General features: G+C 50.7%; 1 protein-coding gene across 1 annotated transcript in view; it reads left to right on the top strand.

Moving 5' to 3' along the window:
- PPP2R3B (protein phosphatase 2 regulatory subunit B''beta) overlaps positions 1 to 23,552 on the top strand; it is a 54,720-nt gene that overhangs the window by 17,948 nt on the left and 13,220 nt on the right. Inside the window, exons 3-4 of the mRNA XM_070463780.1 lie at positions 22,170 to 22,273; positions 22,770 to 22,872. Of these exons, the coding sequence (XP_070319881.1) occupies positions 22,170 to 22,273; positions 22,770 to 22,872 (207 nt within the window). The remainder of the gene's footprint in view (positions 1 to 22,169; positions 22,274 to 22,769; positions 22,873 to 23,552) is intronic.

The following is a 23,552-nucleotide window of genomic DNA, read 5'->3' on the forward strand; positions in this document are numbered from 1 at the left end:
CCCTTCGCCTGCCTTTCCCCGATCCTCCCTCCCCCTCCCATCCTCTCCTCCTCTCCGCTCCCCATCCTCTCCTCCCCTCCTCTCCCCCTCCCTTCTCCCCCATCATCCCTGCCCCTCCTGTAAGATCTCTTTCTCTTGGTCCCGGCTGCTAACTCTGTCCGTTGTGCATGTCCTGAAAAGTTCTGTTGGAATGTGTGATGAGTAACTCCACGTGCTCCCTCTGCCTTCAGTTTTTAGGGGTTGCCTTTTTCTCTTTTTCTAAAAGCTTTCTTGAGATGGAATCCACGTGCCACACAATTCACCATTTAAAGTCTACAACTCAGCCGTTCTTAGTGTATTCACAGAGTCTTGCAGGTGTCTCTATAGTGAGCTCTTATCACTCAAGAAAGAAACACTGTACCCCGTGGTTGTCATCGCCCCTCCCCTTCCCCCGGATCCGTAGGAAACCACTATTTGCCTTCAATATCTGTGGATTTGCCTCTTTCTGACTCTTTGTATAAATGGAACCACCCACTGTGTGTCCTTCTGTGTCTGCTTCTCTCACTGACCACCCTGTATTCAGGGTCCATCCATGTTGCAGCCTGTGTCAGAGCTTCCCACCTCTTCATTCACTGAGTTGTCTTCCAGTGTGTGCATGGACCACATGATGTTTATCCATTCATCCGTCTCTCCATCCGTCATCCATCCACCCACCCATCCATCCATCCACCCGTCTATCCATCCACCCATCCATCCACCCATCATCCATCCACCCATCCACCCATCCATCCACCCATCCATCCACCCATCATCCATCCATCCATCCATCCATCCATCCATCATCCATCCATCCACCCACCCACCCATGTACCAACTCACCCACCCAACCATCCGTCATCCATTCACCCATCTATCCACCGGTCAGTCCGCCCACCCACCTATCCACCCACCCAACCATGCATCCATCATCCATCCATCCATCCATCCATCCATACACCCACTTATCCATCTGTCCATCCAACCATCTCTCCATCATCCATCCATTCATCACCCAACCACCCATCTATCCAGTCATCCATCCATCCACCCACTCACCCATGCACACACTTCTCCATTCATCCATCTGTCCATCCATTCTCCATTCATCTGTCCATCCATCCACCCCCATATCCGTCCATCCATGTAACCACCCACTCCCCCAGTCCCTGGCAACCATGAATCCACTTCCTATCTCCATGGATTTGCCTGTTGTGGACGTTTCCTACTGATGAATCACACGCTGTGTGTCCTTCTGTGTTTGCATCTCTCACTGAACGTCATGTGTTCAAGGTCCGTCCCCATCATAGCCTGTGTCAGGGCTCCCTTCCTGTTTGTTAACATTCCTTTGCAAACTTACCCTTCATGAACACTTGGGTGGTTTCCACCCTTTGACTCTTGTGCGTGATGTTGCTGTGAACACTCATGTGCTACAGGTTTGTGTGGTTCGATGCGTTTGCATTTCTCTTGGGTTTAGACCTAGGGAGTGGAATGGCCGGTTCAGACAGTGACACTGTTTACCTTTCTGAAGAACCTCAAGACTCTTTTCCAAAGCAGCTGCCCCAGTTTACATTCCCACCTGCGCTGTGCGAGGGTTCCAGCATGTTCACATTTTTTCCCCCGCACTCGCCGTCTTCCTGATTGAGGACCGTCCATGCCGGTGTGAGGGCAGTGCTGCCTCCTTGTGGTTTTGAACTGCATTTCCTTCCTGACTACCGGCTTCCCTGGTAGCTCAGATGGTAGAGTCCGTGCAGAAGATCTGGGTCAGGCAGATCCCCTGGAGAAAGGAACAGCAACCCACTCCAGTATTCTTGACTGGAGAATTCCATGGACAGAGAAACCTGGCGGGCTGCAGTCCCTGCTATCACAAAGAGTCAGATATGGCGGAAGCGACTAATGCTTTCCTTCCTGACTAATGTTGAGACTCTGTTCATGTGCTTGTTAGCCGTTTTTATATATTCTTTCTGACAATGTCTTTTCAGATCCTTTGACTGTTTTTCAGTTGAGGTGTTTGTCTTTTTATTGTTGACTCATAAACATTCTTTGTAGTCTAGATACAGTCCCTTTTCATATATATATACTGTGTAAATATTTTCTCCCATTCTCTGGGTGGTTTTTTTCACCTTTTTATTTTATTTTATTTATTTTCTTTTTTTTCATTTATTTTTATTAGTTGGAGGCTAATTACTTTACAGTATTGTAGTGGTTGTTGCCATACGTTGACAAGAATCAGCCATGGATTTACATGTGTTCCCCGTGTCACCTTTTTGAAAATGGAATTAGAGTTGACTTACAGTGCTGTGGTAACTTCTGCTTTATAGCAGCATGCGTTACACATGTACGTGCACGCTTTTCCATTATGGCTTGTCACAGGACATTGGATATAGTTCCCTCTGCTACGTAGGAGGACCTTGTGTATCCATCATATACATACAATAGTTTGCATCTGTTGATCTCAAACTCCCTGTCCATCCCTCTCCAGCCGCGGCCCTTCCCCGTCCCGGCAACCACAAGTCTGATCTCTCTGTCTGTGAGTCTTTCTGTTTCTCAGATAAGTTCATTTGTGCCATATTTTAGATTCCTTATATACATGATACCATCAGGTACTTGTCTTTCTCTGTCTGACTGACTTCACTTACTCTGATCCTCTCTAGGTCCATCCATGTTGCTGCAAATGGCGTCGTATTATTCTCTGTGGCCTAGTAGTGTTCCATTATGTCTGTACCACTTCTTTATCCATTCATCTGTGGATGAACATTTAGGTTGCCTCCATGTCTTGGCTGTTGTAAAGAATGCTGCCCTGAACAGTGGGGCTGCATGTATCTTTTTGAATTAGAATTTTCTCTGGGTACATGCCGAGGAGTGGCATTGCTGGATCATATGGCAGTTCTGCTTTTAGTTTTCTGAGGACCCTCCAGACTTTTTCATAGTGACTGCACTGATTTGTATTCTTGCCAACAGTGTAGGGGAGGGTTCTCTTCTCTCCACACCCTGTCCAGCATTTGTTATTTGTAGACCTTTTCAGTGATGTCCATTCTCAACCGTGTGAGGTGGTACCTCATTATTATTTTGATTTGCATTTCTCTAATAATTACTGGTGTTGAGCATATTTTTATATGTCTGTTGGCCATCTGTATGTCTTCTTTGGGGAAATTTAGACCTTTGACCCATTTTTTCATTGTTTGGTTTTGTTGGTGTTGAGTCGTATGAGCTACTTGTATAGTTTGGAAATCAATCCTTTGTCGGTCACGTCGTTTGCAAATATTTTGTCCCATTCTGTGGGTTGTCTTTTGTTCCTTTCTGTGCAAAAGATTGTAAGCTGGATTAGGTCCCGTTTGTTTATTTTTGCTTTTATTCCTGCTGCCTTGCGAGACTGGCCTAAGAAAACGTGTTTTGCCTATGTTCTCTACTAGGAGTTTTATGGCATCATGTTTTACGTTTATGTCCTTAAGCCATTTTGAGTTTATATTTTGCCTGTGGTGTGAGGGTGTGTTCTAAGTTCATTGATTTATATGCATCTCTCCAATTTTCCCAGCACCACTTGCTGAAGAATTTGTCTTCTCTTTTTAAAAAATTATTTATTTAATTGGAGGCTAATAACTTTACAATATTGTAGTGGTTTTCGCCATACACTGACATGAATGAGCCAGGGGTGTACATGTGTCCCCATCCTGAACACCCCTCCCGGCCTCCCTCCCCACCCCACCCCTCAGGGTCACCCCAGGGCGCCAGCCCTGAGCGCCCTGTCTTGTGCATCACACCTGGACTGGCGATCTGTTTCACATATGATAATATACATGTTTCAATGCTATTCTCTCAGATCATCCCACCCTCGCCTTCTCCCACAGAGTCCAAAAGTCTGTTCTTTACATCTGTGTCTGTTTTGCTGTCTCACATACAGGGTTATCATCACCATCTTTCTAAATTCCATAAATGTGCGTTAGTATACTGTATTGGTGTTTTTCTTTCTGGCTTACTTCACTCTGTATAATAGGCTCCAGTTTCATCCACTTCATTAGAACTGATTCAGATGCATTCTTTTCAATGGTTGAGTAATATTCCATGGTGTATATGTACCACAGCTTCTTTATCCATTCGTCTGCTGATGGGCATCTAGGTTGCTTCCATGTCATGGCTATTGTAAAGAGTGCTGCGATGAACATTGGGGTGCACGTGTCTCTTTCAATTGTGGTTTCCTCGGTGTGTATGCCCAGCAGTGAGATTGCTGGGTCATGTGGCAGTTCTATTTCCAGATTTTTAAGAAATCTCCACACTGTTTTCCATAGTGGCTGTACTAGTTTGCATTCCCACCAACAGTGTAAGAGGGTTCCCTTTTCGCCACACCCTCTCCAGCATTTATTGTTTGTAGCCTTTTGGATAGCAGCCATTCTGATAGGCATGAGATGGTACCCATTGTGGTTTTGATTTGCATTTCTCTGATAATGAGTGATGTTGATCATCTTTTCATGTGTTTGTTAGCCATCTGTCTTCTTTGGAGAAATGCATGTTTAGTTCTTTGGCCTGTTTTTTGATTGGGTCATTTATTTTTCTGGAATTGAGCTGCAGGAGTTGCTTGTATATTTTTGAGATTAATTCTTTGTCAGTTGCTTCGTTTGCTATTATTTTCTCCCATTCTGAAGGTTGTCTTTTCACCTTGCTTATGGTTTCCTTTGTTGTGCAAAAACTTTTAAATTTAATTAGGCCCCATTTGTTTATTTTTGCTTTTATTTCCATTACGATGTGAGATGGGTCATAGAGGATCCTGCTGTGGTTTACGTCAGAGAGTGTTTTGCCTATGTTTTCCTCTAGGAGTTTTATAGTTTCTGGTCTTATGTTTAGATCTTTAATCCATTTTGAGTTTATTTTTGTGTATGGTGTTAGAAAGTGTTCTAGTTTCATTCTTTTACAATTGGTTGACCAGTTTTCTCAAAGCATAATTGACCGTAGCTGTGGGTTTATTTCTGGATTCTCTGTTGCAGTCCATTGATCTAGGTGTCTGTTTCTGTGTCAGTACCACAGTGTTTTGAAGGCAGAAGGAGAAGAGGGTGACAGAGGATGAGATGGCTGGATGGCATCACTGGCTCGATGGACATGAGTTTGAGCAGACTCTGGGAGATGGTGGAGGACAGGAAGCCTGGCGTGCATGGGGTCGCAGAGTTGGACACGACTGAGCTACTGAGCAACCATAGCGACGCGCGCTGTGTTGATTCCTCTAGCCCTGCGGTGCTGTCTGAGGCCTGGGGCCTGTATGCCTCCTGCTTTCTTCTTCCTCTTCAGGATGGCTTTGGCAGTTCTGGGTCTTTTGTGATTCCACACCAATTTTAGGATTGCTTGTTCCAGTTCTGTGAAAAATGTCATGGGTAATTTGATAGGGATCACATTAAATCTGTAGATTGCTTTGGGTAGTATGGTTGTTTTAACCATATTAATTTTTCCAGTCCAGGAGCATGGAGTATTTCTCTGTTTCTTTGAATCATCTTTGATTTTCTTGATTAATGATTTTTTAGTTTCTCATTTTTTAAATCTCTCACCTCCTTGGTCGGCTTTATTTTTTTTGGATACAGTTTTGAAAGGAATTTTTTTTTTTAACTTTCCCTTTCTTCTATTTCATTGTTAGTGTGAAGAAATGCAGCTGATTTCTGTATGTTAGTCTTGTATCTTACTATCCTGCTGAATTCGTTTATCAGTTCCAGCAGTAGTTGTGTGTGGAGTCTTTAGGGTTTCCTCTTTATGGCATCATATCATCTGCCTGTAGTGACAGTTTCACCGCTTGCCTTCCAATTTGGACACCATTTATCTCCTTAATTCACGCACTTCTAACTGGAGGGTAATCACAGTGTAGTGTGGCTTTTGCCGTCCATCAGCATGGATCAGGCACAGGTACACGTATGTCCTCTCTTTCTTGAGCCTCCGTCTCACCTCCCACCCCATCCCACTGCTCTGGGTCCAGTTTGAACACCTTTTATGTCTTTTCCTTGTCTGATTGCCCTGGCTAGGACTTGGAGTACTATGCTGAATAGAAATGGTGAGATTGGACATCCTTGTCTTGTTCCTGGAAGGGAAGGCTTTCGACTTCACTGTTGAAGATTGTATTGGCTGTGGATTGGTCATAAGTAGCTTTTATTATGTTGAGATCTGTTTACTCTAAACTCACTTTGGTAAGAGTTTCTGTCATGAATGGATGTTGAATTCTGTCAGTGCTTTTTCTGCATCTGTTGAGCTGATCATGCACTTTTTGACTTTTGTTGACATGGTGTATCTCATTGATTGATTTGCATATGTTGAACCATCCTTGTGAACTTGGGATGAATCCACTTGGTCATGGTGTATGATCTTTTTTATGTGTTGTTGGATTTGGTTTGCTAGTATTTTGTTGAGAATTTTTGCATCTGTATTTATCAAAGATGTTGGCCTGTAATTTTCTTTTTTGGTAGTGTCTGGTTTGGGTATTTGGATGATGCTGTCTTGTCTTTGGGAGTATTCCCTCCTCTTCAATCTTTGAAGCAGTTTGAGAAGGATCAGTAAGAGTTCTTTGTATACTTCTAGATTTAGCTGGTGAAAGCATCTGGTAGTGGATTTTTGTTTGTACAGAGCTTTCTGATGGCAGATTCTATCTCAATTCCAGTGATCTCTTTGTTCAAATTACCTGTTTCTTTGTGATTCCGTTTTGGTGGCTGTGTGTTCTTAGAAAGTTGTCCTTTTCTTGTAGCTTGTTGGATTGCTTGGCATATAATTCCTCACAGTGTTCTCTTATGGATTTTTTGTATTTCTGTGATATTGGTTGATATTTCTCCTTTTTAATTTCTTATTTTGTTTATTTGGATTTGCTCTCTCTTCTTGGTGAGCCTGGCCAAAGGTTGGTCAATATTATGTACCCTTTCAGAGAATCAGCTCTTGGTTTATTGTTTTGTTTTTTTTTTTATGTCTATCTTATTTATTTATTTTCTGTCAATGGAAACAGTGACAGACTTTATTTTCTTGGACTCCAAAATCACTGTGGACAGTGAGTGCAGCCATGAAATTAAAAGACACCTGCTCCTTGGAAGAAGAACTATGACCAACCTAGACAGCATATTAAAACACAGACACACCACTTTGCCAACAAAAGTCCATCTAGTCAAAGCTATTGTTTCCCCAGTATTCATGTATGGATGTGAGAGTTGGACCATAAAGAAGGCTGAGCACCGAAGAATTGATGCTTTTGAACTGTGATGTTGGAGAAGACTCTTGAGAGTCCCTTGGACTGCAAGGAGATCCAACCAGTCCATCCTAAAGGAGATCAGTCCTGAATATTCATTGGAAGGACTGATACTGAAGCTGAAGCTCCAATACTTTGGCCACCTGATGCAAAGAGTCAACTTATTGGAAAAGACCCTGAAGCTGGGAAAGATTGAAGGCAAAAGGAGAAGGGGACGACAGAGGATGAGATGGTTGGATGGCATCACTGACTCGATAGACATGAGTTTGAGCAGGCTCTGGGAGATGGTGAGGGACAGGGAAGCCTGATGTGCTGCAGTCCAAGGGGTCAGAAAGAGTTGGACACAACTCTGTGACTAAACAACAGTTTATTTTCTGTCTTACGTTTGTAATTTCCTTCCTCCTGCTCACTGTAGATTCTGTTTGTTCTTCATTTTCTAGTTCTTTCAGGTGGTGGGTGCGGCGGTTTGTTTGAGATCTCTCTTGCTCTTGAGGGAGGCTCGCCCTCCCTCTGAACTGTCCTCTGAGCAGTGCTTTCGCTGAACCCCGTCGCGCAGCCCCCACGCTCTGCTCTGAACACCGCCGCCCCTCGTGTCCAGGCTGACCTCCCTGCCTGTGGGGGGCTTCACAGAGTGGGCCCCCTCCCTCGCAGGCCCTTCCCTGGGGCGCAGGCTCCGTCCTGGCTCCTCCCTCTCGCTCTGTTTGTTTGTTCTTCTGTTCCTTCTGGTTACATGCAGATATTCTTGCCCTTTTGGAAGTCTGCAGTCTTCTTCCAGCATTCTCTACATGTTCTGGGTGAGTTCACCTATAGGTTCAAAGTTCACCTGTAGGTGTACTTTTGGTGTATTTGTGGTAGGAGGTGAACTCCTCATCCTAGTCCGCTGTATCTCGGTCACTTTCCCCCACAGTTTCCTTTTTGACTATTAAGTTTAACTTTGTTGCTTTATATTAGGATTTTTTTTTGATCAAACTAAAGAATTTTGCTTTACATTAACATACAATTTAAGAAGCACATTTTAATGTTTAAACAGGAGGGAATTATTTTCTTAAATTCTGCAGAAGTTAATTATTATGCATTATATACTCCTTGACTATTTATTGCTTTATTTTAGGATTTTAATTTCTGGAGTCAATTTTGGTCATTCATATATTTTTTTAAACAGTTTTTTTGCATGATTTTAAATGTATACCTCAACAGCTTTGGCCTTGTCTTACATGATTTTTAAAATTTTTATTTTATATTGTAGGGCATATATAGATATATAGATAGATATGGATATATTTATATTGGAGAAGGAAATGGCAATCCACTCCAGTATTCTTGCCTGGAAAATTCCATGGACAGGGGAACTTGGTGGGCTTCAGTCCATGGAGTGGCAAAAGAGTCGGACATGACTGAGTACACAGTACAGTATATATGTATATATATATACACACACATATACCCTTCCCCTTTGGTAACCATATATATATACATAATGTATATAGATATATATATATATCTCTTCCCCTTTGGTAACCATGTATATACACATAGTGTATATATATATATATTTCTTCCCCTTTGGTAACCATATATATATACACATATCTCTTCCCCTTTGGTAACCATATATATACACATAGTGTGTGTGTGTGTGTGTGTGTATATATGTATATTTCTTCCCCTTTGGTAACCATATATATGTACATAGTATATATAGATATATATATATCTCTTCCCCTTTGGTAACCATGTATATACACATAGTGTGTGTGTGTGTGTGTGTGTGTATATATATTTCTTCCCCTTTGGTAACCATATATATATACATAGTGTATATAGATAGATATACATATCTCTTCCCCTTTGGTAACCATATATATATAAGCTTGTTTTCTGTCTGTGAATCTGTTTCTGTTTTATAAAGAAGTTCATTTGTACCCTTTTTTCTGACTCCACATATCAGTCATATATATATATATATATTTATATATATATATAATTACATATATAGTATACTACATGTGGTATAGCTGACTCATTGGAAAAGTCCATGATGCTGGGAAAGATTGAGGGCAGAAGGAGAAGGGGTGACAGAGGATGAGATGGTTGGATGGCATCACCAATTTCAGTGGATGTGAACTTGGGCAAACTCTGGGAGATGGTGAAGGACAGGGAAGCCTATAGTTCATGGGATCACAGAGTTGGACATGACTGGGCAACTGAACAACCAAGAGTTGATTTACAGTGTTGTGTTAGTTTTACATGTATAGCAAAGTAAATCAGTTATATTTAGACAGGCATCCATTCTTTTTCAGATTCTTTTCCCATTTAGGTTATTACAGAATACTGAGCAGAGTTCCCTGTGCTATATACAGTAGGGCCTTGTTGATTATCTAGTTCATATATTAGTAGTGTGTATATGGAGAAGGCAATGGCAGCCCACTCCAGTACTCTTGCCTGGAAAATCCCATGGATGGGGGAGCCTGGTAGGCTGCCGTCCATGGGGTCGAGAAGCGTTGGACATGACTAAGTGACTTCACTTTCACTTTTCACTTTCATGCACTGGAGAAGGAAATGGCAGCCCACTCCAGTGTTCTTGCCTGGAGAATCCCAGGGACGGGGGAGCCCTGGTGGGCTGCCGTCTATGGGGTTGCACAGAGTCAGACACGACTGAAGCGACTTAGCAGCAGCAGCAGTGTGTATATGTTAATTCTAAGCTCCTATTTTATCCCTTCCCCTTTGTTAACCATAAGCTTATTCTCTGTGAGTCTGTTTCTGTTTTATAAATAAGTTCATTTGTACCCTTTTTTTTTTGACTCCACATATCAGTCATATCATGTGGTATCTGTCTTCATCTGTCTGGCTTACTTCTGTTAGTGTGATAGTCTCTAGGTCCATCCATGTTATTACAAATGGCATCATTTCATTCTTTGTTATAACTCAGTAATAGCCCATTGTGTGTATGTTCTACATCTTCTTTATCCATTCATGTGTCCATGGACATTTAGTTGCTTCCATTTCTTGGCCATTGTAAACAGTGCTGCAGTGAACACTGGGATGCATGTGTCTTTTTGAATTAGAATTTTCATCTTTTCCAGATACACGCTCAGGAGTGGAGTTTCTGGGTCCTATTCTAGCTCTGCTTTTAGTTTTTGAGAAACCCCCACACTGTTCTCCACAGTGACTGCACCAGCTCACATTTCCAGCAGCAGTGTAGGAGGCTTCCCTTCTCCACCTCTCCAGCATGTGTTGTCTGTAGACTTTTTAATGACTGGTGTGAAGTAGTACCTCACTGCAGTTTAGATTTGCATTTCTTTAGCAATCAGTGATGTTGAGTGTCTTTTCATGTGCTTTTTGGTCATCTGTACTGATTTATTTGGAGAAATGTCTGTTTAGCTCTTCTGACCATTTGTTGTATGTTTATTATTTATCTGATTGTGCCGGGTCTTAGTTGTGGCACGTGGGATGAAGTTCTCTGGTAGTAGTAAAGTTAGTCGCTCAGTTGTGTCCACCTGTATGCAGTCCCGGGGACTATAGCACCAGGCTCCTCTGTCCATGGAATTTTCCCCACAAGAATATTGCAGTGGGTTGCCATTTCATTCTCCAGAGCTGTTCTGACCATTTTTTGATTGGAGTTTTTAAAGACATGTGTTTATTTATTTGGGGCTTCCTGGATGGTGCTAGTGGTAAAGAATCCATCTGCAATGCAGGAGACTCAGGTTTGATCCCTGGGTTGGGGAAGATCCCCTGGAGTAGGGTATGGCAGCCCACTCCAGGACTCTTGCCTGAGAAATTCCATGGACAGAAGAGTCTGGTGGGCTGTGGTCTGTGGGGTCTCAAAGAGTTGGACATGACTAAGCGACTGAGCACACGCTTGTCATTTCTTTGGCGTTTTGGGTCTTGGTTGCAGCACACAGCATCTTTGATCTTGATGGAATGAGGCTCTGTAGTCGCAGCATGTGGGGTCCAGTTCCCTGATCAGGGAGTAATCCCAGGCCCCCTTTGGGAACGTGGAGTCTTAGCCACTGGCCCAGCGGGGAAGTCCCTTGGGTTGTTTTTTCATGTTGAACTGTTTGTATGTATAAATACGAGCTATTTGTACAAGCACGAGCTATTTGTGTATTTTGTAGATCAATTCCTTGTTGGTTGCATCGTTTGCAAATATTTTCTCCCATTCTTGGTTGTCTTTTCATTTTGTTTATGGTTTTCTTTGCTGTGCAAACGCTTGAACGTTTGATTAGATCCCATTTGTTTATTTTTTGTTTTTATTTCTATTACTCTGAGAGTTAGATCCAAAAAGCTCTTTTGTGATTGATGTCAGAGAGTGTTCTGCCTATGTTTCTCTCTAGGAGTTTTATAGTGTGTGGTCTCACATTTAGGTCTTTCGTTCATTTGTAGTTTACTTTTGTGTATGGTGTTAGGGTGTGTTCTAATTTCATTCTTTTACCTGTAACTGTACAGTTTTCCCAGCGCCATTTATTGAAAAGGCTGTCTTTTACATTCTATGCTCTTGCCCCCCTTTGTCATAGATTAATTTTCATAGGTGCGTGGGTTTATCTCTGTGCTTTCTATCTTGTTCCATCATCTCTCTGTCTGGTTTTATGCCAGTCCCACACAGTTTTGACATCATAGTACCACAGTTTTGTCATCACTGACTCAGTGGACATGAGTTTGAGCAAGCTCCAGGAGACAGTGAAGGACAGGGAGGCCTGGCGTGCTGCAGTCCATGGGGTCACAGAGTCGGACACGACTGAGGACTGAACAGTAAAAATAAATGCAAGTTTGATCACTGTAGCTTTGTAGCATAGTCCAGAGCCAGGCACTTGACTCCTCCAGCTCAGTGTTTTATTCTCAAGATTGCTTTGGCTGTTTGGGGTCTTTTATGTCTCCATACAGATTTAAAAAGTTTTTGTTCTACTTCTGTGAAACATGCCACCAGTTGATTTGATAGCAATTGCTCCAAATCTGTAGATTACCTTGGGCAGGATAGTCATTTTGACAGTATTAATTCTTAGAATCCAAGAACATCAAATCTGTACATGTGACCCTTTTTCTTTGTAGGGTTATTTCTTGCTGATCCAGTTTGACTAGTCATGCTAGAGATTTAACTTTTCTTTTTCCAGATAAGCATCTGTCAGCTTCATGGAGTATTTCAGTTTTTCGCTTACCTGTTTCAGCAGTCTCTGATGCTGCTGCTGCTGCTAAGTCGTGTCTGACTCTGGGTGACCCCATAGATGGCAGCCCAGCAGGCTCCCCCGTCCCTGGGATTCTCCAGGCAAGAACAGTTGAGTGGGTTGCCATTTCCTTCTCCAGTGCATGAAAGTGAAAAGTGAAAGTGAAGTTGCTTAGTTGTGTCTGACTCTTCTCGACCCCACAGACTGTAGCCCACCAGGCTCCTCCGTCCATGGGATTTGCCACCAGGCCAGAGTTCTGGAGTGGGGTGCCATTGCCTTCTCCGTCAGCAGTCTCTGCTCACATCTTTATCACTTTCTTACACATTTGTCTATTGGCATTTTTTCTTAGGTTCTAGAATCAAACAATTTCCTTTTTCAGTCAGCTTTATTGAGATATAATGGACAGAGAATAAGATTTCCCCATGGTAAGTATATAGTTTTTCACAAGGTAAATGTTCACCCCTGTGGATCCATTTCTTCACTATTATAAATAGTGCTGCTGTGAACGCTGGGGTGCATGTATCTTTTCGAATTTCAGTTTTCATGTTTTCCAGATAACGTGGTCAGGAGTGGGACTGTTGGATGACATGGTAATTCTATTTTTAGATTTATATAGGGAACACTAGAGGCTTCCCTGGTGGCTCAGACGGTAAAGTGTCTGTCTGCAATGCTGGAGACCTGGGTTCAGTCCCTGGGTCGGGAAGATCCCCTGGAGAAGGAGATGGCAACCCACTCCAGTACTCTTGCCTGGAAAATCCCATGGACAGAGGAGCCTGGTAGGCTGCAGTCCATGGGGTCACAAAGAGTCGGACACGACTGGGCGACTTCACTGTTACTATTAAAGGCTTCCCAGGTGGCTCGGTGGTAAAGAACCCACCTGCCAGCGCAGGAGACGTGGGTTGGATCCCTGGGTTGGCAGGATGCCCTGAAGGAGGGAGTGGCGGCCCTCTGCAGTATTCTTGCCTGGAGACCTCCATGGACAGAGGAGTCCTGTGGGCTACAGCCCATGGGGCCGTGGAGAGTCAGACATGAGCTGCCCGCGCAGGAGACGTGGGTTGGATCCCTGGGTTGGCAGGATGCCCTGAAGGAGGGAGTGGTGGCCCTCTGCGGTGTTCTTGCCTGGAGACCTCCATGGATGGAGGAGTCCTGCGGGCTACAGCCCATGGGGCCGTGGAGAGTCAGAACCCACCTGCCCGCGCAGGAGACGTGGGTTGGATCCCTGGGTTGGCAGGATGCCCTGAAGGAGGGAGTGGCGGCCCTCTGCGGTGTTCTTGCCTGGAGACCTCCATGGACAGAGGAGTCCTGCGGGCTACAGCCCACGGGGCCGTGGAGAGTCAGAACCCACCTGCCCGCGCAGGAGACGTGGGTTGGATCCCTGGGTTGGCAGGATGCCCTGAAGGAGGCAGTGGCGGCCCTCTGCAGTGTTCTTGCCTGGAGACCTCCATGGACGGAGGAGTCCTGCGGGCTACAGCCCACGGGGCCGTGGAGAGTCAGAACCCACCTGCCCGCGCAGGAGACGTGGGTTGGATCCCTGGGTTGGCAGGATGCCCTGAAGGAGGGAGTGGCGGCCCTCTGCGGTGTTCTTGCCTGGAGACCTCCATGGACAGAGGAGTCCTGCGCGCTACAGCCCACGGGGCCGTGGAGAGTCAGACATGAGCTGCCCGCGCAGGAGACGTGGGTTGGATCCCTGGGTTGGCAGGATGCCCTGAAGGAGGGAGTGGCGGCCCTCTGCGGTGTTCTTGCCTGGAGACCTCCATGGACGGAGGAGTCCTGCGGGCTACAGCCCACGGGGTCGTGGAGAGTCAGACATGAGCTAGTGACTGAACAACAGAGGGAACACCAGTCACCCCAGGATGTCTCCTGCACCCCGTCTTGCTCCAGGTCCCCTCCCCGTGTTAGCGAAGGGTTCCTGGACTCCTTCATTGGTGGTTGGGCTGAGGGCCTGGCTGGGGCGTCTGCCCCCCGCATGGCGGTGCTGTGTGCAGGGGTCAGTGGGGCAGGATGGGCTCCTGCCCCCAGCTCCTCAAAAGGGGCAGCTGGTTGGCCCTTTGTGTCTTGGCGTCAGTACTCGGCCGTCTGCTGCAGGCAGTTGTTTGTAGCTCTGTATGGTTTCTGTGTGTCTGCTCTTCCAGATAGCATTTGTCCGGGGCGCACTGGAGGAGTCGGCCCCTCGCCCCACACACACTCACTCCCGGGCCTTCTGCTGCCGTTGTTTTGCTTGGTGAAGAATTTCACATGAGGGGGGCCCGTGGGGGCGGGCTGTCTCTGGTTTCTGGGCACAACTGTGGTATTTGTCCCCAGTATTTACTGCCGAGTAGCGTCCTGTGCACGCGCATCCCTCGGTGTGTGTGTTTACTGGTGTGTGAATGTTTGGTCGTTCCCAGCTCTGTCTCGTGAATATAACCTCTGTGTACATTGGCATTCCCAGGATTCCAGTGATAGCTGTGCATCTGTCTGAGGTAAGACAGGACTCTGTTGCATTGCTGGGTCATCTGCTGACAGTATGTTTAATTTGATAAGGAAACACAAAGCCGTCTTCCCACTTGCCTGTGTCTGGGCCACATCTAGCCAGCAGTGAGACACCAGCTCTTGGTGTCTGCAGTTTTCATCCTTAGCGTCACTGGAGCGGGGGGGGTGGTGTGTATGCATGTGTACGCGTGCTGAGGTCACACTGGGGTGTGTGTGTGTGTGCTGAGGTCAGTTACTCTGACTTCCAGTCTCATTTCCCTAATGGTTCGGTTCATTCTCTGGTGATGTGTTTGTTTCTCATCAGCATCTTTTCCTTTCTTGGGCACTGTCTTGAGGTATGATGATGTGAGGTGTTTACTGTGGACAACTTCATCTGCTTTGGGGTGTGTGCGTCTCCGTCACACTGTCCACACCATCAGATGAGAAGTGTTTCTGGCAACCCCCCACCTCACTGTGCATTCCTGCCCAGTCCAGCCAGGCCCCCACTGGGTACTTTCTTTCTCTGTGGATTGGTTAGAGTGTAGTGGAACTATACTTGTATAGACTGACACAGTGGGCACTTGTTTTAGCTGGCACATTTCTAACTACTTATAGTACTGAGCATCCTTCTACATAGCATTTGTGTCAGTTTATAACTTGTTTGATGACATCTGTGTTCAGATCGTTTGCCTGTGAAGCTCCACGTGTTTTCTTAGTGTTGAGTTACACGTGTCTTGTGAGTTCTCCAGAGATGAGCACTTGTCAGACGCCTTTGTTCCAGTTGTTGTTTTCCCCAATCTTCCCTTGTCTTTTCACTCTCCTGTCAGCCTCTGGAATTACAGATGGTTTTCATTTACATCCTGTCTGGTCCTCAGATTCTTTGTTTTGTGGTTTATGCATTTCTATACTTGATATTAAATGTAGCTGAGGCCAGGGAAACTGGGATTTTGTCAGGTGCCTTCCCCTGAAGGTTGGTTTCGTAAACTCTTCTGTTCCGGGACGAGCTCTGCCTTGAGTGGGGTGTTGCCGCGTGGGGCAGGAAAAGGGGCACTTCTGCACATGGTGACCAGCGGCTCCGCACCCGCTCACAGACCCCTCAGCCGCTGCCCAATTGCCTCGGCACCATCTTCAGTGGTGCGAGAGTCAGGCTCTGGACACTCTTCCCTGTGGGGAACGGATCATCTCTACAGCCGGGCAGTGCTGTCATCCAACACGATCCCGACAGTCCAGGCCCCAGGTCAACCCACCACCCTCCTCCCTGTGGTGTCCTCTCCTCAGTGCTGAGCCCTCCCCGTCCTCCCTGTGGTGTCCTCTCCTCGGTGCTGAGCCCTCCCCGTCCTCCCTGTGGTGTCCTCAGTGCTGAGCCCTCCCCGTCCTCCCTGTGGTATCCTCTTCTCAGTGCTGACCCCTCCCTGTCCCCCCTGTGGTGTCCTCTCCTCGGTGCTGACCCCTCCCCGTCCTCCCTGTGGTGCCCTCTCCTCGGTGCTGAGCCCTCCCCGTCCTCCCTGTGGTGTCCTCAGTGCTGAGCCCTCCCCGTCCCCCCTGTGGTGTCCTCTCCTCAGTGCTGACCCATCCCTGTCCCCCCTGTGGTGTCCTCTCCTCAGTGCTGACCCATCCCTGTCCCCCCTGTGGTGTCCTCTCCTCAGTGCTGACCCCTCCCCGTCCTCCCTGTGGTGTCCTCTCCTCAGTGCTGACCCCTCCCTGTCCCCCCTGTGGTGTCCTCTCCTCGGTGCTGACCCCTCCCCGTCCTCCCTGTGGTGCCCTCTCCTCGGTGCTGAGCCCTCCCCGTCCTCCCTGTGGTGTCCTCTCCTCAGTGCTGAGCCCTCCCCGTCCTCCCTGTGGTGTCCTCTCCTCAGTGCTGACCCCTCCCCGTCCTCCCGGTGGTGCTCTCTCCTCAGTGCTGACCCCTCCCCGTCCCCCCTGTGGTGTCCTCTCCTCAGTGCTGACCCCTCCCCGTCCCCCCTGTGGTGTCCTCTCCTCGGTGCTGACCCCTCCCCGTCCTCCCTGTGGTGCCCTCTCCTCGGTGCTGAGCCCTCCCCGTCCTCCCTGTGGTGTCCTCAGTGCTGACCCCTCCCTGTCCCCCCTGTGGTGTCCTCTCCTCAGTGCTGAGCCCTCCCCGTCCTCCCTGTGGTGCCCTCTCCTCAGTGCTGAGCCCTCCCCGTCCTCCCTGTGGTGCCCTCTCCTCAGTGCTGAGCCCTCCCCGTCCTCCCTGTGGTGTCCTCTCCTCAGTGCTGAGCCCTCCTCGTCCTCCCTGTGGTGTCCTCTCCTCGGTGCTGACCCCTCCCCGTCCTCCCTGTGGTGCCCTCTCCTCAGTGCTGAGCCCTCTCCGTCCTCCCTGTGGTGCCCTCTCCTCAGTGCTGAGCCCTCCCCGTCCTCCCTGTGGTGTCCTCTCCTCAGTGCTGACCCCTCCCCGTCCTCCCTGTGGTGTCCTCTCCTCGGTGCTGACCCCTCCCCGTCCTCCCTGTGGTGCCCTCTCCTCAGTCCTGACCCCTCCCCGTCCCCCCTGTGGTGTCCTCTCCTCGGTGCTGAGCCCTCCCCGTCCCCCCTGTGGTGTCCTCTCCTCGGTGCTGACCCCTCCCCGTCCTCCCTGTGGTGCCCTCTCCTCGGTGCTGAGCCCTCCCCGTCCTCCCTGTGGTGTCCTCTCCTCAGTGCTGACCCCTCCCCGTCCCCCCTGTGGTGTCCTCTCCTCGGTGCTGAGCCCTCCGCGTCCCCCCTGTGGTGTCCTCTCCTCGGTGCTGAGCCCTCCGCGTCCTCCCTGTGGTGTCCTCTCCTCAGTGCTGACCCCTCCCCGTCCTCCCTGTGGTGTCCTCTCCTCGGTGCTGAGCCCTCCCCGTCCTCCCTGTGGTGTCCTCTCCTCAGTGCTGACCCCTCCCCGTCCTCCCTGTGGTGTCCTCTCCTCAGTGCTGACCCCTCCCCGTCCTCCCTGTGGTGTCCTCTCCTCGGTGCTGAGCCCTCCGCGTCCTCCCTGTGGTGCCCTCTCCTCGGTGCTGAGCCCTCCCCGTCCTCCCTGTGGTGCCCTCTCCTCGGTGCTGAGCCCTCTCCGTCCTCCCTGTGGTGTCCTCTCCTCGGTGCTGACCCCTCCCCGTCCTCCCTGTGGTGTCCTCTCCTCAGTGCTGACCCCCTCCCGTCCTCCCTGTGGTGTCCTCTCCTCGGTGCTGACCCCTCCCCGTCTTCCCTGTGGTGTCCTCTCCTCAGTGCTGACCCCTCCCCGTCCCCCCTGTGGTGTCCTCTCCTCAGTGCTGACCCCTCCCCGTCTTCCCTGTGGTGTCCTCTCCTCAGTGCTGACCGCTCTCCGTCCTCCCGGTGGTGCTCTCTCCTCAGTGCTGACCCCTCTCCGTCCTCCCTGTGGTGTCCTCTCCTCAGTGCTGACCCCTCCCCGTCCTCCCTGTGGTGTCCTCTCCTCAGTGCTGACTGCTCTCCATCCTCCCGGTGGTGCTCTCTCCTCAGTGCTGACCCCTCTCCGTCCTCCCTGTGGTGTCCTCTCCTCAGTGCTGAGCCCTCCCCGTCCTCCCTGTGGTGTCCTCTCCTCAGTGCTGACCCCTCCCCGTCCTCCCTGTGGTGTCCTCTCCTCAGTGCTGACCGCTCTCCGTCCTCCCGGTGGTGCTCTCTCCTCAGTGCTGACCCCTCCCTGTCCCCCTCTCTTTGGTGACACTGAGAATAGCATTATCTTAGTTGAGTTTCTGACCGTTGCTGTGGTGTGTGGACCCGCTGCTGATTGCTGTGTTGACTGTGGTGCTCACGCATACATCACGCACTGTCCATGTTCTTAGTCGTTTCCGGTGCACTTCACGCCCCGTGCACATCAACGCAGGGGCGCTTGTCTGCTGTCACCTGCGTGTCTTCCCCACCCACACGCTCTGCCCGTGGTGCTGGCCTGGCCTCTGTGGGGTCGCTGACCGGGGCCACGGGTGCCGTGCCTCGGGGCCGCCCTGCCTGTGGGCGCCCTGCCCCAGGTGCTGACCGGGTTTACAGGACACCGACAGGGACGCGGACCGGGGCTGCGGGAGCAGCCTCGGGCAGGGCACCCCTCCCCGGACGCCGGTGGGACCTCGAGCCCTCCCATGGCCTGTGTCAGCGAGGCCCTGCTTAGCTCCGAGGTCCCTCACGCATCTCACCGTGCCTGGGTGTTGATGCTTGCCCAGCTCTTCCGCGCGCATCGCGTGACCCTGTGGCTCTGCTGCTCCAGTCCGTCATGACCGGAGTCGAACGTTCAGATGATAAAGCCGCCTTGCGTCTCTGACTCAGTTCCCCTTTCGTCTTCAGTCCTGTCTCCTCATCCTGCTCACGTGCTTTTCGGCCCTGAGTCCTGTGTCTTGTTAGGGTTTGGTCCAGGCTCCTGGAAGGCAACCGTCTTTCTCTGCTGAATCCTCTGTCTAGTTCCGCGTCAGAGTGCTCTGACCTCACAGAGTGGGTTGGGTTATTGGTCCCCTTTCTGGAGCCCGTGTGTTGACATTTGGGATGACGCTTTATGTTAACGTTTGGTAGAATTCACAGTGAAGCATTTGAGACTGGTCGTTTCCTAACCTGGAAGGTCGTGGATGTTGTTTGCTGACTTGGTTCTCATCTTTCAGGTGTCTGCTCAGCTCACCTGGCTTGGTGAATTTATTATTTTTTTTTAATATTGAAGTTTAATTGGTTAACAGTGTTGTGATGGTTTCAGGCAGACAGCACAGGTACTCAGCCACACATGTACGTGTATCCATTCTTCCCCCAGCTCCCCTCCCATCCAGGCTGCCACGTGACATTGAGCAGACTTCCCTGAGCTGTCCAGCAGGTCCTTGCTGGTTCTCCATGTTAAACACAGCCGTGTGTCCATGTCCATCCCAGACTCCCTGACTATCCCTTCCCCCATCCTTCCCCCTGGTGACCATCAGGTTATTACAGAGTATTGAGCAGGGTTCCCTGTGCTGTCCAGCAGGTCCTTGCTGGGTCTCCATGTTAAATACAGCCGTGTGTCCATGCCCGTCCCAGACTCCCTGACTATCCCTTCCCCCATCCTTCCCCCTGGTGACCATCAGGTTATTATAGAGTATTGAGCAGGGTTCCCTGTGCTGTCCAGCAGGTCCTTGCTGGTTCTCCATGTTAAACACAGCTGTGTGTCCATGTCCATCCCAGACTCCCTGACTATCCCTTCCCCCATCCTGCCCCCTGGTGACCATCAGGTTATCACAGAGTATTGAGCAGAGTTCCCTGGGCTGTCCAGCAGGTCCTTGCTGGTTCTCCATGTTAAATACAGCAGCATGTCCATGTCCATCCCAGACTCCCTGACCATCCCTTCCCCCACCCTTCCCCCTGGTGACCATCAGGTTATTACAGAGTATTGAGCAGAGTTCCCTGGGCTGGACAACAGGTCCTTGCTGGTTCTCCATGTTAAACACAGCCGTGTGTCCATGTCCATCCCAGACTCCCTGACTGTCCCTTCCACCCCATTACCATAAGTTCATTCTGTAAGTCTGAGAGTCTGTTTCTGCTTTGTAAGTAAGTTCATAGATATCATCTCTTTTTCGACTCCCCATGTAAGGGAAGTGACAGGGTGCTTCTCTCTGACTGACTTCACGCAGTGTGACCGTTTCTAGGTCCACCTGTGTTGCTGCAGATGGCATTATCTCGTTCCTTTTTATGGCTGAGTAATAGTCCATGGCACACATGCGCCACAGCTTTCTCTATTGCTCTGTCGGTGGACATCTGGTTTGCTTCTGTTTCTTGGCTTTTCTAAGCAGTGCTGCAAGGAACACTGGGGTGCATGTATCCTTTCCGACTGTTTTCTGCAGACACATGCCCAGCACTGGGATGGTAGGGTCACGTGGCAGCCGTGTCTTTCGTTTTTCAGCAGCCTCTGTGCTGTCCTCCACAGTGGCCGTAACAGGTTACAGGCCCGCCAACATGTAGGAGGCTTCCCTTTCCACCTCACCCTCTGCAGCACTTACTGATTGTTGATTTTTGGGTGATGGCCACTCTGATTGGTGTGAGGTGATCGTCTTTGTAGTTTTGATTTGCATTTCTCTGGTTAGCAGTGTTGAACGTCTTTTCGTTTGCATCTTGGCCATCTGTATGTCTTCTTTGGAGAAGTGTCTTTCCAGGTCCTCTGCCCATTTTTTTAATTGGGCAGGGAGCGTCCTGTCAGACTGCCTGCTGGCCACTGCCCTGCCTCCCCCCGCAGCATAGTGGTCTGTGAGCCAGTGTCTGGGTCCTGCTCTCGAGACTGTCGTGTGGTCCCATCTGCTGGGGTCTGGTTACGTGTTTCCTCCGCGTCTCCCTCTGCAGTCCTGAGCCTGTTCATGCGCTTCACTTGCAGAGCCCATCAGCACACAGCTCGTGGTCCTCGGGGGTAACCGTGAGCTGTTCCACTGAGCTGTTTGCATTTTTCCTGTTGTTCATTCACAAAGTCATGTCTGACTCTACAACCCCATGGAATGTAGCCCGCCAGGCTCCTCTGTCCATGGGATTCTCCAGGCAAGAATAGTAGAGTGGATTCCCGTTTCTGTCTCCAGGGGGGATCTTCCCGACCCAGGGGTCGAACCAGGTCTCCTGGGATTGTTGGAGCGTTCCCATATATTCTGGACTCTCCTGGTCTTGCCTGCATGAGTTGGGTGTTTGCAGAAGTGTTGGTAAAGGTATTCACGTCTGCTGGTGTCTGTCCCGGGATTTGACCGGAGCCTTGAGGACGAAACTGAAGCCCATGTGCAATCCTGCCACCAGGAAATAAAGCAGTCAGAGCGTCTCTGTTGTTTCCATACCTCTTCAACGCCTTCTGTCGCGGTTCATTCGCTCAGTCGTGTCCGACTCTTTGTGACCCTGTGGACTGTACCACATCTTCCGTGTCCTTCACCGTCTCCCAGAGCTCACTCAGACTCACGTCCATCGAGTCGGTGATGCCATCCAACCACCTCCTCCTCTGTCTTCCCCTTCTCCTCCTGCCTTCAACCTTTCCCAGCATCAGGGTCTTAAAAGCTGTGACTGTGAGTGGTGTGGTCACCTTGACCCTTGAGATGTGCGGTGTCACAGGAGCACCCTTATCGTGCCCCGAGTATTTCACGGTCTCCTCTGTTGTTTACGCTCTCCTAATGGGCCATGAGATGCTGAGACTCCAGGGTTGGGGTGTCGTCACCTCTGTCCCAGTTGCTGACGGTCAGGCTCTGGTCTGGGGACCAGGTGCACACTGTATCCTCAGGACCACAGTTTGCATCCCCATCGCCCATGTGACCGAGGGCGAGGGGCTGCCGTGTCCTCATAGACACCCCGGGGTGTGCAGGGCGCGCCATCTGCACACAGCAGCTCTTCCTGCCTTGTCGGGGCTGGGCCGCCATGGGGGCCAGGACGGGTTCACCGTGTCCCTGCCCCTCCCACAGGCCTGTGGCTGCCCACTCTACTGGAAGGGACCGCTCTTCTGCAGCGCTGGCGGGGAGCGCACCGGCTCCGTGTCCGTCCACAAGTTCGTCGCCATGTGGAGAAAGTGAGTCCCAGGAGGGGGGTGTCCCCGGCCCGTCCCCTGCCCTCGGCTGGTGCTCCTGCGGCCGGGACAGTCACGTCTGGGGGAGGCCATGACGGGGGAGACTGTGCCTGGGGTGTCCCGGTGGCCGGGACGGTCACTTCTGGGGGGTGACCGTGCCTGGGGGTCCCGGCGGCCGGGACGGTCGCGCCTGGGGGGTGACCGTGCCTGGGGGTCCCGGCGGCCGGGACGGTCGCGCCTGGGGGGTGACCGTGCCTGGGGGTCCCGGCGGCCGGGACGGTCGCGTCTGGGGGTGACCGTGCCTGGGGGTCCCGGCGGCCGGGACGGTCGCGCCTGGGGGGTGACCGTGCCTGGGGGTCCCGGCGGCCGGGACGGTCGCGTCTGGGGGTGACCGTGCCTGGGGGTCCCAGCACAGCTGCCGTGTACCCCTTGGGGCCCGAGTCTGGGCGGGGGCCTGCGGACGCGCAGGGGGTCAGTGAGAGTGTGCTCTGTCGCCCAGGGTCCTGCAGAACTGTCACGACGACGCCGCCAAGTTCGTGCACCTGCTCGTGAGCCCCGGCTGCAGCTACCTGGTGCAGGAGGACTTCGTGCCCTTCCTGCAGGTGCGTGCCCCCTGCCCGCTGCGTGCCCCTCGTCTGTGTGTCCCCGCTGTGTACCGCACACGCCCCGATCCATGTGTCCCAGCCTGTGCACAAGCCCAGCACACGCATGTCCTGTCTCCGCCGCTCACACCCCCACCCCTTTCACAGGTACATCCCTACGCCTACACCTGCGTGTGGGAGCCTGGCTCTCTGCCCATGGGGGCCGCGTCTGCTGTGCTGGGAGCCTGGGCTCTCCCCTCGGGGGGTCGCCTCTGCTGTGTGGGAGCCTGGCTCTCTGCCCCTGGGGGCTGCCTCTGGTGTGCTGGGAGCCTGGCTCTCTGCCCCTGGGGGCTGCCTCTGCTGTGCTGGGAGCCTGGCTCTCTGCCCCTGGGGGCTGCCTCTGCTGTGTGGGAGCCTGGCCTCTGCCCTCGGGGGGCTGCCTCCGCTGTGTGGGAGCCTGGCTCTCTGCCCCTGGGGACTGCCTCTGCTGTGCTGGGAACCTGACCTCTGCCCTCGGGTGGCTGCCTCCGCTGTGTGGGAGCCTGGCCTCTGCCCTCGGGGGGCCGCCTCTGCTGTGCTGGGAGCCTGGCCTCTGCCCTCGGGGGGCCGCCTCCGCTGTGTGGGAGCCTGGCCTCTGCCCCGCGGGGGGCTGCCTCTGCTGTGCTGGGAGCCTGGCCTCTGCCCTCGGGGGGCTGCCTCTG

Source organism: Odocoileus virginianus, unplaced genomic scaffold (assembly GCF_023699985.2).
Source record: "Odocoileus virginianus isolate 20LAN1187 ecotype Illinois unplaced genomic scaffold, Ovbor_1.2 Unplaced_Contig_6, whole genome shotgun sequence".
Lineage (NCBI taxonomy): Eukaryota > Metazoa > Chordata > Mammalia > Artiodactyla > Cervidae > Odocoileus > Odocoileus virginianus.